The sequence below is a fragment of the Caenorhabditis remanei genome, chromosome II, assembly GCF_010183535.1.
Source record: "Caenorhabditis remanei strain PX506 chromosome II, whole genome shotgun sequence".
NCBI classification, from domain to species: Eukaryota; Metazoa; Nematoda; class Chromadorea; order Rhabditida; family Rhabditidae; genus Caenorhabditis; species Caenorhabditis remanei.
Window position 1 is genome coordinate 7,018,494 of NC_071329.1, and position 16,020 is coordinate 7,034,513.

The 16,020-nt window shown below is 37.0% G+C and overlaps 2 protein-coding genes across 2 annotated transcripts; both read right to left on the bottom strand.

The window, feature by feature from the left end:
* Window positions 1–1,556: 1,556 nt before the first annotated feature.
* On the bottom strand, window positions 1,557–1,862 carry GCK72_004992 (uncharacterized protein; the record flags this gene model as incomplete). Its single annotated transcript, XM_003117171.2, has 2 exons — window positions 1,557–1,731; window positions 1,804–1,862. 2 exons carry the CDS (start codon window positions 1,860–1,862, stop codon window positions 1,557–1,559), a joined length of 234 nt encoding a protein of 77 aa, XP_003117219.1.
* Window positions 1,863–13,896: 12,034 nt separating this feature from the next.
* GCK72_004993 (uncharacterized protein) lies at window positions 13,897–15,572 on the bottom strand (the record flags this gene model as incomplete). The annotated part of the gene is made up of 4 exons (XM_003117078.2): window positions 13,897–14,068; window positions 14,302–14,429; window positions 14,481–14,949; window positions 15,472–15,572. The coding sequence occupies 4 exons, from the start codon at window positions 15,570–15,572 to the stop codon at window positions 13,897–13,899; spliced, it is 870 nt and encodes a 289-aa protein (XP_003117126.2).
* Window positions 15,573–16,020: the final 448 nt, after the last annotated feature.

Consider the following 16,020-nt stretch of genomic DNA (forward strand, 5'->3'; position numbering starts at 1 on the left):
CTAATTTTTCACTGATTTTGGCGAATTTTATGAACTTTTTCTAGGAGTTTTTGAATCCTTGCGAAATAATCTACTTCCGACTTCCGACTTCCGACTTCCGACTTCCGACTTCCAACTTCCGACTTCCGGGCGTTTTTTCACTTCCGACTTCCGGCTTCCGACTTCCGTTTTCAAAATTTTGCTTCCGACTTCCGACTTCCGACTTCCGGATTAGAAATTTTACTTCCGACTTCCGTTATAGAAAAAATCACTTCCGCGCAACTCTGCTTCTCAGGATCTGAGAATCAAACGGATAGAAGACGGAACGTAGATAAACGTATATATATATATATATAAACGATTTTCAGGGTTAAGAAGATTTTCAGATTTTGTCGCTTCGTAGAGCATAGTAAAGTGGCTAGATCAACGGAGTTTCTAAAAAACTAGAGAAAATAGAGTTTAAGAGTTTTTCATATATCCAAACGCACTCGATTATAAAACGATCCTAGTGGTTTTTAAGGTATTAAATCAAAGGAGTGTGCAATGTAGATCTCTCTGAATCAATAACCAAAGTTTGAGATCCCAGACAAAACATACACTGATGATACCGTTCAGAACTTTCTCTATATCACAATGGACTCAATTACAATTCTCGACTGATTGTGAGAAGGTATGACCATACCAATAAAGGGAACTCACTACCATATACCGTAAATACTGTATTATAACGGCATGCCGTTATATTTTTCAAACGGCTCCCAGAGAAATTTTGTGGTTTCAGAAACTTATTAAAATTTACCGGAAAAACTTTTTTTGGGAGTTCTATCGGCTGATCAAGAAGTTACTAATCACGCTGCTTCTAATCAGAACCAAAAAAAGACACCGGGATGATCATATTCATGAATTCTGAGTATAGATGGGGTGCCGTTATAATACAGTTTTCATTCTATTACAGGTGCCGTTATAATACAGTATTTACGGTAACTTGATTCATTTCGGTACAAAGCAAAATTTTCAAACATGCTTGGAATCACCACGTCATCAAATTTCGAACGATATGAGGTGTTTATTCTAGAAACTTACACTGTTTTCTAGAATTTTTATGAGTTATATATAGATATTTTGTTCTATATTTAAAACATATCCAAGTTTTTCCCGCGAACATTTCTGCCATCCATGAAAAAAATGGAAACGAACAAAGAACTCGAGTATTTTCAGAACCCCTTGTACAACTGTTCCGTCACTTCGTTAACTTCTGAATCCCTCCGATTTCATTCCAGCTTTTCTAGATTGTATATTATAAAAACAAGTCGTATCATTTATTGTCATCATCATCGAATTGGCTATGCGACACACAAAAAAGGAGAGGCGAAGAAGAATTGGGAAGAGGGAAAAAAGTTAAATTAGAAACAATGAATAAACGGAAAATTGGCAATGAACGTGGTGGTTTGGGGAGAGGGAAGAGAAGTTGATGTTTCTTTTAGAAATTGTGGTTAAGATGTCTCAGGGCAAAAAGGAATGAATGAAAAGGGATGGAATGAAGGTACACGAGTCAAAGTGATTGTTCAATAACCAAATTACGCATAACTGGATCCTTTAGCAAGTCGACGGTACGAGTTAATGTCATGTGTGATGATACAGTTGACTGGCGAGAAGAAACAGTTTCGGGAGCCGGCCAAGGCTCTCAGCTGTCCCGATTTCTTCATTGTTGGTAGTTGCTCGACATAATAGTAGTCAGGATTGACATACATTCTGGAAAGAAAATAGAGTTGGAACGGGAAAACTAGAGTCTCAATAGGGCACACTTCAGAAAAAAAAACTTACGCATTTGAAAGAGCAAGACAAGCGACGACCATAACGAAGAGCATCGAGATGCAGCTCATTTTGGATCTGGCTGGCGGGGACACAAGTTGTGTGGGATTACCTGAAATGATTGGCTAAATTAAAATAATAAAAGAATCGGAGAATAGAAAAAGGAAGCAGGCCAAAGAAAAGAGATGACTAAACTGTCATAAGCAGTCGACGGGAAATGGAGGAGGCTCCGCCCATTTTTCAGAGGAGAGGGGGGAACGGAGATTATAGTGAGGGGGAGAAAGACTTTCAGAAGTCACAAACTATGAACTTGAAGAGCCGTGTCCTTACGCCCCAAGGGGTAGATATCACAAGAATTTCCAACTGATTAAGCATTGATGATAATTTTTTCTTTCTCTTCTTTTTTCCAAACTCAAAAATCATATAAGACATGAGACATGAGACATGTATCCCCTAGGAGATTCCAGTATCGAATAGAAGCGAAAAAATCGTCGTTGTGGATTCAGAAGTAGAAGACGTCGTCAAAGGAAAAATGAGGGGCTTCGTTTCGCATGCACATAATAAAAATAGGGAAACATTGGGCTCAAGGGCAACATTGTAATTATAATCAACATGGGATATAGAATAGGATAGGTTGGTTTTGCCACGTTTGTGGGAAAGCCATGGGTTACTGTGGTACACAATGGAGCGCAAGTGCACATTGCTACCAATAAATACTACATGTCCTTAAGCTCAGGTCAAGTACCTGGAACATGGCCAAAAATATTTATCAAAAGGAAAAATTCTTCAAAAATTGCTATAGCAGCATTTCTCGAATGAGCTCTCTCTTTCTTCATCCGAATTCCCATTCCACCCAGGTGGGCGTCTCCTTAACGCCACGCCTTCGAGAGTCTTTTTCTCCAATATCAAGCTCCGCCCATTTTTGACATAATGGAGAGGCGGCAGAGCAAGAGAAGAGTATACTCGATCTTTGACATAGATAACAACTACTTTTTCGTTAGATGACGTTGCGACTGATGACTCGATGCTCCCAGAAGAGTATGGTGGAGAGATAATTGCTTTGTGAGGAGAGAAGGATAGTGTTCATCTATTATATTTCAGACGAGACGATTGGAGTTGGATCAAACTTTAAAAATGGCCTGGAAGAATTGAAACAGAGGAAAAAATAGATCATTGGGGATGGTTCTGGATGTCGAGAATACATAAAGAAACTGATGGCTTGGGGGAAATGAAAAAAAAAACTGGAAACTGGCTGAAAGCTCAAGCAAAAAAGGATTGGCTGAAAATGTGAATTTTGATTTTGCGCTCGAAGAAGATTGAGCCGGTCAAGCTGGTCCAATCGAAAACTCGTTCGGCTTGCGACAAGACTTTGTTCGTCTCGCCGTTTTTCTTAAACTCAATTTTCTAGGTACACCATTGTCAATTTAATTTTAAACCCAATTTAAAGCCAAACTACACAAAATCCCAATGAGTTCTTAAAACAAGAACACTGATAGCAAGCAAAACTCAAAAAAAAAAAACAAATGTTCCCGACACTAATCTCTAATAATCCAATTCCTTCTTTTCTATTTTTATTTATACCCAGAAGCAAGCAATTGATGTTAAATGTTAACTGTTCATTTCTTTTTGTGATGACGTCTCAATTCCACCCGCCCGCCCGCCTTCGACATTTCGAGAGAACGAATTGCGACAACGAAACACAACTTTTGCAGGTGTTGTCAATGAGAAAAGTTAGAAATTTATTTCTGGGCACAGCACAGACCAATTGGTCAATTTCCTTATTCTTCGAGATTTGATTATTCGGGTGACGACTACTTCCCTTTTTTGGATTTCTGGATTTGAAACGATTGAGTCTTGGATCCTGGATTAGAGCAGATTGGAAACGTAGATAAGTGTAGAGGATTTTTGAGGGTTAAGAGGATTACAATTTCTTAAAATAGTGAATGTAAAATGGCTTGTTGGCTCAAAATATTCAAATGTGACGGTTTGAAAAAAAAGTAAAGACAGAGATTTAAAGGACGATTCGTAACCGGGACATTTCGGAACTGAAAAACCAATAAAATTTCAAGTTCCAATGCTCATCTAGATACGAAGACATCACAAGATCACAAGATTGTCAGCTCCAAAATGTCTCGGATCAGCTTTTGAAAATCTCAAATTTCTTGCAGGCCAATAGTTAAATGGGTTGGATAAGCGAAAAGCTGAAATTCAAACTGTGTTCTGGTCTATTTTCAAGGGAAGGTGTGATAACTTTCAGAATCTTTCAGAAGACGGTCGAGGATTTCCAGTACCTCTCCCCTCTGCATGCATATTGTCCCAATATGACACATCTAGACACCCTAAGTAAGTACATTCATCTCTTCATCATCATTCCTCTGTTTCCCCTTATTCCCCCATCTTTTGTTTTCTTTTTCTCTATATTAATCATAATGCCATTAAATCTTTTTCTCTTATTCACTCATTTTTGCATAACAACATATTAAAGATAAGAAAGACACTGACGTTCTACATATGGAAGAAAAGAAGAAACATGAGTAATCTCATCGAAAATCGAATATAGTCTAATCCTTCAAATGATGAGTTAAGCTTCAAGCATGATTTTTTTCGGAGAAAAGACAAAAAGAGAGCAAAGAATATTTTCAGAGTTTTAAAGAAGAATGGATACCCGGAAGAACAGGATTATATTGTCATGTGGAGTGATCTAACAACATCAAAATGACACGTTCCACAATAAATTTTGAGGCTGAGATTTAAAAATATTTCTGGAGTTAAAGAAAAAACGAGGATATCACACAGAAAACTGCATAAATATATCCGATCGTTTATGCAAAATACCTTGAATGATTTCATAACCCATCCAACCCTATCTAATCCGCTGTTTGGACCCCTTTTTTTGCAGCAGAATTTCCGGTATCTACATTTTGATCTACAGAACAAACTAGAGCAGTTTTTGGGAGTTGACGAACTTTTTGACCTTATTTCAAATGAAGTGTGGTTCCGGTGGACGGAGGGAGTGCAATTGGTCAAGAATCAGAAATAGATGAAAGTGTGAAACGATGTATGAAGAAAGTCAGAATTTTAATATTGGGGACATCCAGAATCCAGACATTTGAAAACTAGGAGAACTCGAAACCTTGACCGGACTGTCTCGAAACCAAATGACACAGTCTCAGTTCTGTCTGTGTGTCTCTCTGTACAGATTTCCATAGAGTTCTCTAACAAAACGTGAATCCAGAATCTCTAGACGTCTCCATATCGTTTCCATTAATTCAAAACAAACTACAAATACACTTTTTCCCTTCTTCTGCTCATTTTTCTCTCCCGGGGGTGCTCCATGTGCTCCAAGAAAGTGTTTGAATGTGTCTGTGTGTGTGTTTTCCCAAATGTGTGACGTTTTTTCATTTCCATTATGTGCTCTATCCGTCGCCTGGATTCAAGAAAAACAATAAGAGCAAAAGCAAAGAAGGAGAAAAGGCTAGAAATGAGCTTTCATTATATCTAAAAGTTTTCATTATTTCCTTCATGAAGACACCTCATTTATTGCTTTCAATCATCATTACCCTCTTGTCTACTGAAAAAAAAACGAAACGAAAGGAAGGAAGAAAACTGAAAAGAGACACATAAGGAACCAATAATCAAATAAAGAGGGGTGCATTTTTAATAAAAATCAGTCAATTGGAAATGTCTTCCGTCGGTTTTTCATTGGGTTCTTGTGCAACAAGACACAAAGGGTAAAAATAAGAAAAGAGGGACAGGGGATCGGGATCAAAAAGTCAAAAATGATCAACTCTAGTATTTAGTGAGATCTCGGTTTTTGAAGTTGACAGTTGTCAGTATAATCCCTCCGAAGACAGTTATGATGTGACCCATTGGAGCTAGATTTTCACGGTTTTACATCGAAAAGTTTCAGTATCTAGATGATGACTGGACTCGACGATTTAAAATAAAACTACCAAAATTTTTCAAAAAAAAATCTAGGAAGCCAGAAACTCTCGATGACACATTTCGAACGTTTTGAAACATCACTAAATATAATAAAAACATAAACATTGTGAGGATGAAAAACGCACTAAATTGAATTTAAAAGGCGGATGTGAATAGTTGCCAGATGAGTACAAAATGTGGGTTCGGTTCAGAATCCTCTCCGTCATAATGATCTAAAATCCACAGCTCAAGGTTTGCGGGTGTCCCAGGGGTCGACCAGAGTTAGGTCTAACAAAAATTTAGGCGTTGAATCTTAAAACAGTCATGGAAATCTGGAAACATGGAGCTCAGAAGTATCAAGAAGTTACTGATTTTCAGATTTTTCTTCAAATTTTACGAAGCCTTCTCAAAAAGTTCAGCTAATTAAAAAATTTATATATTTTTCTTTAAATATTTTTCACTTTAAAAAATACCTCCCAATACACCTGAATCTTAGAACTCCACTTACGTAAAATCCCTTGCTGAACAACAAAAACGTCTATTCTAATTTCCAAATTTTCGAGTACATTCAGCACGAAAATTCGGGATTGTTGTGAGTACAATTCCATTACTTCATGCTGCTTCAGACAAAAAAATTAACAAAAAATAATAGAGTGTAAACAAAACAAAAAGGGAGGAAGTACGAAAAGAGAAGGCACGAGAAGCAGCACTCTGAAGACGTCATCTGTACTTGAAAGTGAGCCAATTATTGGATGAGGGCAATTAACGTTTAGTCTTTAACCCCTCGTTTAAACCTTCAAGGATTCTAAGAGGCGTCGTGATTTTGGTTTTTGAACGGAGAGGGACTTCTTGGTTTTCTTCTTCCCCCGGGAACTCGATTAACTGTGATTTCTGAGATGAACTTTCAGATAAAAATTGAGTTTATCCAGATTCAATTACGTTTTTATTGGTCGATTATGCTGACTAATGTTAACTAAAAAGTTGGTCAAACAGTTAGAAGTACTGTCTGTCCAGATGTCCACATGTCTAGTCAAAATCACTTTTCCCATGAGCTTTCAAATATATCGCACTGGATAATCCATGACTAAACTCACTCCAGTAAATCAGAAACCACAAAATGTCAGATGTTTCCTCAAAGAAGGATCAAAATCATTTCCATCCTGATCAGAACCAGATTTCGAGCATAAACCTCTGTCTCTCCCTCTGCCGATTGACTGGCTCCGACTGGTTCCCCAAAATAAATATGATGACGATTATCCTGGAGATTCAATATGAATAAATGTGTCAAACACCAATAAAAGTAGTCATATCGGTCGCCCACCAGATTCTGAATACATATTTCTTTGATTATTTATGGAATTGAATGGACAGAGCAAGAGACCGAGGTCTAAAAATAGGGGATCCCTTGGAATTTTAAGGAGCACTAGATCCTTTAAAATTCTAATTCATTTTGTAGAGAAAGGAACGGATAGACTGCAGAGGAAAATTGAAAATGGTATGTTTTGTCTGAAGTCTTTCTGTCGTGAATGGAATTTGAATTCTGACTGGAGTAGTGAAGTGCAGAGGTGCAAAACAATTAAAAGAGCCAGTGTAGACAGGACAGTGAAATTTCCTAGTTTTTGCTAAGGATTGGTTACAGTAACACGGATTTAAAATTTTATGAACCGGCGGTAACCTGAATCAGGCTCACAACGGAGCAAGAATATCTTGCGTATACTATCCGGAATTTCATACGAAAAAACTTGACCATTTGAAAAGTTTGAGAGCTCATAACTTGGCTCGCAGAGACATATAGCAGGTTTTGACTGCAGAAATGGACTTTCCGTGGTCGAAAGTACCTACGTCCAATTTTATAGATAGTTTGAAATCAGCGTCTTCAAAGATTTCTCTTGTCAGAACATCTGAAACCGGGAGTTTCGAAAATGAGACCAGACAGTTCAGAATTACTTCTGGATCGGACAAAAACCGTCCGAGTTAAAAATGATACGTTCTAGAGCCATTGCTCAGAAGTGTCTAGAAATGCTCGAGCTGAAAGAAAATACTTTTAGTTATCCATAAAAACTACGCTGAAACTCGCTCGGCGATTCAGTTCAATTGGTAGCCAGATGCTTCTCACCAACTGCCTCAAAAATGTATTTCCAATATCGAAAACTCGTCATCCATTCGCCAGATCGTTTAGTAGGAACACCTACTTTAACACCTACTCAAAGTTGACTTTTTACTACTTTCGAGACATGACAACATCCTTTTTAAAAAACGCAACAATTGCAATAGACCGGAAGCGGATGAAGAAAAATAAAGAAAAAGTTATTTATAAATTTTAGATCTTTGAAAGTATAAAGAAGAATTATTGTGGGGGGGGGGGGCGACTGACTTATAGAACTTGTAGTAGAAAGTATAGTGAGGGAAACACATTCTGGGCTGGTAGGACATCTGGACAAACAGACACGAGGCATTGATTTCATTCATTAGATAATCTGATCAATCAGAATTCGTACTACCCACTACTCTCGATAATTCGATAAAACATTTTGAGAGTGTGGTGTGAAAAGGAGCAGAAAGCAGAAAAGGGGGTAAATGGACAGATTAATGGAGTCAGAAGAGCACAGAAAAAGCAGAAAAAGAGGATGCTAATTGGAATCGAAGAGTGTCAACCCGGAGGGTTAATCGGAGAAAGCAGAAAAAGAACAAGGCGGGGAAAACGAAGAAAATGAATTGGGGCGGAGAGAAAAGAAACAAAAGGAATCTGGAAACAAGGAATGAAGCATCACACACGTAGACGGGATCATTGACACGTAATGACTGGGAGAGCAAATGACATTTGAAATTCTAATTCTGGGACGAAACAGGAAAGAATGAGAGAGGAGAGGAGAGGAATCTGAAATTACAGATACAGAAGTGTGTAGTGGAGGAGTAATGAACACACACGGTGATAGTTTCAGAAGGTGAATTGAAATCTGATTAAAATGGGAAGTGTTGTTCACAATTAGACTATGTTCTTTGTAACCGGATTGACTAGGGAAGGCTATGGAGCCAGTTTGGAGATATGGGACGTATCAATGGAAAGTTGAGAAAACACTTATTCCAAACATATATTCAATTTTCGCCCTCGAAACCTGATATGAGAAAAGCAAGGTTCAACTTTACAAAAATAAAGAATTATTACTTTTTAAACACCCGAAAATTGCAAAAAAAGAGAAAAAATTAATTTTTTTTTAAATTTTGACCTTATTTTTCTCGAAAACCAGGCCTTGAGGGCCAAAACTGGATATATATTTGAAATCAGCGTTTTCTCAGTTTTCCAATGAAATATGTCACGTCCCATAACTCCGAACTGACTCCATGGCCTTCCCTAGTGAGTTTGGGATTGTATGTTTTTCTGAAATCGTGTGCTTTTTCTTGAAACTGTGTTTTTCTCGGCTAAAATCATCAGGTTTCTCAAATCGCTTTCCCAAAGTGCCCAAAATTTCCTATTCACACAGCCCCAGCACTAAACACCAAACAAAAATAAAAATGCACAAAATTGTACAATTTCGAATCCTTTCAGTCCTTCACGTCAGCGATAATCAATCACAAAAATTTGCAAAAACCAAAAAACCGAACACCACATTTCCAGAAAACTAGCTCTTCCAAAACTTACACTCATTTCTGTTATCTATTATTCGGTTTTTCCAGCTCATCTGGTGAGAAACACGTTCATGAAACCTTTCAGAAAATCGGAGTGTGGCTTCTTCACCGTTGAAAAACAGATAATTAAATCGAGTTTATCTTCTTTTCTCTTCAAAACTCTTTTTGCAGAAGGGGAATGACTACTCTCCGAAATTCAAAAAAAAACACAGAAACAAGAATAAAAAAAACATTTGCAGAAGGCGTTAAAATGTGATGAGAAGCGAAAAAAAGGGGCGTGGTCTCCATGAGGTCAGATGACGTTTCCGGCTCCGGGCGGCCCCGGAAAAAAAGAAAAAAAATGAGAAGAAAGAAAAGAAATGACAAGGGGAAAACGGATGGTGTCATCTGTGTCATGGAAAAGTTTAATCAGAATAAGAAGTCTCTGATTCTTGAAGTTTTATATATAAACTTTGAGATTCCACTTCAGAATCAAGGGGGTTTCAAGTATTCAGAAGACGTCAGGATACACGAGATTTTCGGGAAATCGTGGAAATAGAAAACAACATGAGACACCTTTCACGAGAATATCGTGGCACGATATACACTCGAAAGAATTGCAGAATCAGATGACGTAGATTTTCGGGTAACATTGCGGGGGTGAAGTGGAACACGTGAGTTTTGAAATCTAGATTACGGACATTCGGACACATATATTTCTAGATGGAGAGAAGACGGGAGCAGGACTGACCGACAACAATCATACTAACATGATTAGAAACCGTTAGATGGAATTTGCCTGTTTTGGGACAAAAACCGTTTTAGCGACCCATAAAATATATTGACGTCCCTCTAAAACTAAAAGTCACTGAAAGTTTTCAAGAGACGCCTAAATATTTTTTGGGACGTCTATATATTTACAACCATATTTTGCAATTTCAAGGGACGTCTAAACATATTATGGGACGTTTAAACATTTCTGAGAACTGTTGGGACCACAAAGGACGTTTAAATGTTTTGAGGGACGCCTAAGAGTTTTAAAGGACGTTTTAGTGTTTTTAGTGACGTTCAAGTTTTTAAAGGACATCTAAACTGGAATAGAGCCGATTTTTGTTACAGTATTCCCCAGAGTAGACTGCCAAAAAGTTATGGATATAGGTATACATAACTGAGCCGGTTCAACACCAATCGAACATCAGCTAACCAAAATTCTGTAAAACCAATAATGGAACGGTCTAACGTGCATCTGATTTGGATTGAAAAAAAGATTCCGTTAAAAATGGACATTCGGATAGATACATCAAAGACAAAGAACAGAAACTCTGATTAAAATTGCAGACATCTGGACAGTGGCAGTCCAAATATTTTCTTTATGACTCTTTAATGTGACGGAAAAACTTCGTCAGAGACCGATATAATTATTTACGGTCAATCCTAACAATCCGACGTTAGAGAATCTCATTTTATACCAAATGAGCTTCTCTCAATTTCGGTCTCAGCCGTTCGGGACTCTATAAACTAGATGAACGGCGTGCAAGATGGGACAAAGTAGTTATCTCGTGAAACGCTGTCAAAATCACGAACACTTTCGCGGCTAAGGCACCCGAGATGGTTCTTGAAAACCAAAAATATCTTCAAAAGTATATAGTAAAACTACGAAAGATGTCCAGTGCTCATAACACTCTAGGAGTCGTCTCTCGAACCATCCCGGCTACTTGAGATTCACAAATTTACGAAACCAATCAACTGTTTTTTCCTCTCTGTTCTGAAAATGTTCCCACACATGTTGTGAATTCTCGCCCACGCCGACGTCTTCTTCAGAATCTTCTTCTGCTACATTGAAACACAAAAGTGAGATGAACGAAGAATTTCGATGAATAGGTTGTGTGTCAGCTAATTAATGAAATTGCAGACGGCTACGAATGCTCGCTACTTCTTATAAACATTACTTCCGTTTTCAATAAACAACTTCTTTTTTTGAAAGAGTTTGCAGATGTCTGACGTTGAACAAATGGCACAAATAGGATTAAATTAGAACAAAAGTTACAAATTATTCTGGAAGGTTTGGAGAAGAGCTCAAGAGTTTAAAGAATGTTGGAGGTCGAGAAAACGGATCCGCGGACATCTGGAAATGCGGAAAATAGACGGACCTTGTCGTTTAAATTTTGGAAATTTTGGAAACCTGGAAAATTTCTAACCCGGAAAAAGGGCATTTCCATTTTCCATTAAACTTTGAAATTAAATTCTTGGAAGATCAAATTAAATTTTTAACTCTCCTACAATTTCCTCATTTTAATGACGATGAGTAAAGTAAAAAGTTTAATTGCACTTCCGCTTGGAGGGCAGAAAATGCACCATCTGAAAATGTGTCCAACTCGTACCCATTTGAAAGCTAAAACCGCAAATAATAACTTTTTGTTTTTCGTGAAAGGCTTTACAATATCTGTTCTCGGAAAATAAAAAATAATTTAACTTACAAATAAAGTTAGGCTGCCAAAATAATGGTACTAACTTTCTCTTCTCTGAATCCAAAATACCATTGAAAATAAATTAAAATTCATATATATGAAAAAGCAAAGAAATCCAAAAATAATCGGATATGACAGAAAAGGAACGATATACAGGAAAAGGATGGATGGCAGGGACAGAAGGGTTTTCAGAAAACCGGGAAAGCAGTGAAAATCGGGAAAAAAAGAAAAGATTCAGATCAGTTTGCTGGCTTTGGAAATGTTATTTTGTGGTACTGGTGGGGCGGTTCCTCCATTTTTATTTTGACTGATTTTACGGGGTTTGTCAGTTCCATCCGAGGGACAGACAAGATGAGGAGTGGTGGAGAAGGCTGAGAGGGGATTTCCTGAAATGCGAGAAGTTGAAAATTAAAAAAAAACATATTTTCAAATGAACTGGCTATTTTTAGACTTTATTTTTGTACCATGTCACTTCTAGAATTTCCTAATCAATTTTGAAATATCCTGACTGAAAATCACGGTATCACTGATTGTTCCTTGAAAATAAATTATGTATAAACCATACAGAACGAAGGTTGAGCTTTATTTTTGTAGTTGACAACTTTTTTGTAAGAACACTCCCTAGAGAGTAACACATCGACAAAGTAATTTCTCTCTCAAATAGACCCATTTCAGTGCAAAATAATGTGATTTTTGAGCTGTCCCCTTAAAATGATAATAACTCTCTAAGGGGTGTCCGTACAAAAAAGTTGTTAACTACAAAAATGAAGCTTTACATTTGTTCTGTATGGTTTATACATAATTTACTTTGTGAGACAATTAGTGATATAAGACAAGGCGAATTTGAAAATTTTATCTTTTAAACAAGAACTCCCATTTTTTTCAATTAATCTGTGGATTCCCAACCATTTCAAGGTGGTGACTGAAATTCAATAAATATGAGAATTATTGCTGAATTTCCACATGCTTTGAAGATTTTAAAGAGACCAAGAGTTTTGCGGGAATCAGACAATAAAATCAGGTTATTGCTGAAACTCTAAAACCAGTCATCCTCAAAATAAAAAACAATGTTTACAAAATCAGTTTATTCACGTGAAAAAAATTCAATCACAAAATCACAGATAGGATGCGAGGAGGAAATCTGGGGAAATTTAAAAAAAACAAAAATTGAAACGTGTACAAAACAAAACCGTGAACTAATCGTGGATTCCCATTCTGGATGCTCGCATCCAGAATGGGGAAATTGAGAAAAACTAGAAAAGTTATAGGCGTGAACTATAAAATGTGGATCCACATTCTGGTTTCACGAAATGGATGTGGGGAAATTTAGAGAAGACCAAGTAGAAAGACGCTGGGAATCAGAGAGCTTTTCACAGAAATACTCTTGTCGACCTCTGAATATACTTCCGTCTAGCCAACACGGTTTTGTTTTGTTCACGTTTCAATTTTTGTGTTTTTTATATTTCCCCAGATTTCCTCCCCGCATCCAATCTGTGATTTTGTGATTGAATTTTTTTCACGTGAATAAACTGATTTTGTAAACATTGTTTTTTATTTTGAGGATGACTGGTTTTAGAGTTTCAGCATTAACCTGATTTTATTATCTGATTCCCGCGAAACTCAGGGTTTCTCGAAAATGTGGAAATTTAGCAAATACATGTGGAAATTTAGCGATTATCTCCATTTTTCCTATAAATTCTGATATGCTAAGAAAATCTGTGATAATTTCACATCTTTATGGAGATAACCGCTACTTCTCCTTCAAAAGTTGAAATTTTCAAATTCGGCCTGTCTTATATCGTAACACTCTCTCAAAGTTGGTAATTTTCAACTAAAAAAATGCCAAATTGTATATCTTTCTGCACGTTACTGTACTTGTTACAAGAAACAGAAAGAAATTTTTCGACCTGCAAAGTAGAAAAAAGTCTAGTCCCTTTTGCACAAAAGCATCCAAAACCGAAAAAAGTCTAAACATCCGTTGACAAAAGCGAGAAGCAAATTCAAAACTTGAAAAATGTATCTATTATTTCCAAATCGTCTTTTAGTCTTATTTTTTTTGTATTTTTCAGTATTTTGCTTTCTCAAGAATAAAGAACAATTTTATTGTTCAGAGATCACCATGCTCACCATCCGACGGATTCGATCCTCCACCATGTCCTCCTCCAACAGGTCCTCTTTGAGTCAATGCACTTATCATAACTGCAGTTGTACTCCTCCCAACAACTGGCTTGATTTCATGAGGTTGTAGTACTCGTCGTCGTTTTTTCGGTAGTTTTGATCTGAATTTTTCGATTAATTGGAGTGGAGTCACAATACAAAATGATCGCAGAAAAAAGAAAATATTATTGATACCCGACTGATATATAATTGAATTGAATTCCAGTTAGACCAAGGAACAATATATTCAATTAGATATTTATAGTGTTTTTTTTTGTCAACAAATCAAAAATATTGAACAAAAATATAAGTGATCTGGAATAAGAAGAAGGAATTTCGAAGAAAAATAGCTCACCTCGCCTGCGCATGAGAATAAAACATTGCAAAGTTGGATACAATAACTGGAACGGGTAGAGCAATAGTGAGCACACCCATCAGAGCACAGACTGAACCGACAAGACGGCCAAGGGATGTTTGGGGGACCTGAAAAATATATTTTAAACCACATTAATGTCTTCACTTGACTTGACTCACCAAATCCCCAAACCCAATCGTACAAATCGTAATCACAGCCCACCACAACCCGACGGGTATCGACGAGAATTGATTTCCCTCGTTGTGCTCAACTCTTTCAGCATAATAAACCAGTGCAGCGAATATCACAATACCGAGAACTACAAAGAATACAAGAAGGAATAGTTCCTGAGCAGACGCTTTGAATGTTTGAATCAGAATTTTGAGTCCAGTGGAATGTTGAGTTAATTTGAATAGACGAAGAATTCGAATAATTGAGAAAAATTCAACTGAATCTCTATTAGATCCAGAGAGGGCTTTATCGAGCGCCCAATCGATATAGAAGGATACTGTAGCTATGAAGTCGATGATGTTGACTGGAGTCTTCAGGAATATTGCCACGTTGGGACAGAAAATCATTCGGGTTAGGAACTCTCCAGAGAACCAGATGTTGGAGAGAAGTTCCACGTAGAAAAACGAGGGATGGGCTCTGGAATTCGGGAAATTTTTGTTGGATTTGAGAGTACGTCTCTTGTTTTTGAAAACATGTGTTTCTCAGAATCGTGTATTTCCAGAATTATGTATTTTTAACTTGCCCTGTTTCAATTGAGAATGACTGAGAGGATCTTACGGTATCACTGATTGCCCCACAAAGTAAATTATGTATAAAACATGCAGAACAAAGGTAGAGCTTCATTTGTGTAGTTGACAACTTTTTTGTACGAGCACTCCCTAGAGAGTTATGGTCATTTTAAGGGGACAGCTCAAAAATCACTCTATTTTGCTTTTTTTTAAAAAGTTATCAACAACAAAAATGAAGGTCTTCCTTTATTTTGTATGGTTTATACATAATTTACTTTGTGGGACAACCAGTGATACCGTAAGGCCCTCTCAAAATTGGTCATTTCCAACTGAAAAAAGAAAAAATGCATATCTTACTGCACGATACTGTAATTATTTCTAGAGATATGCTTTTCTAGTGTTCTTTCTTTCGGAAACTAATCCAACTAACCTTGTTGCCATCTTTCCCACATAAATCGGATTCATCTGAATGCCTCCTTTCATACTTCCATGTCCTCCACCTCCTCCAACGAATCCTGTGTAATTTCCCATATTCGTTGAAATATCAATGTCAGGAATCCGAAACGATGGATGAGTTTTCAGACAGAAACAGACAATCGAAATGATGACGAAGATGATGTTGACGACTGATATCACCTGGAAAAATGGAAAAGTCTCTAACTTGTCATTAGAGCACACTTGAACAACCGGACGGGCTTTCCCACTTGGACAGTTCGAGGAAAAGAGAGAATCTCTTCCAACAAACGATATTTTAGACAAAAGGACTCCCATATAAAAAGCAAATACGAAAATAATTCTCTTCTCTCAAAAAATGTTAGTGATATTAAAAAAAGAAAATACAAAATTTTAGAGAATTTCAGCCCGATGAAGCATGCAAAGACACCCTACAGGAGAAAACGTGGACAACTATTTTCAGTTTTTCCAACTCGGTAAACTAAATGACACACATTTAAAAAACGAAAATGTTTGAAAGCTTGAT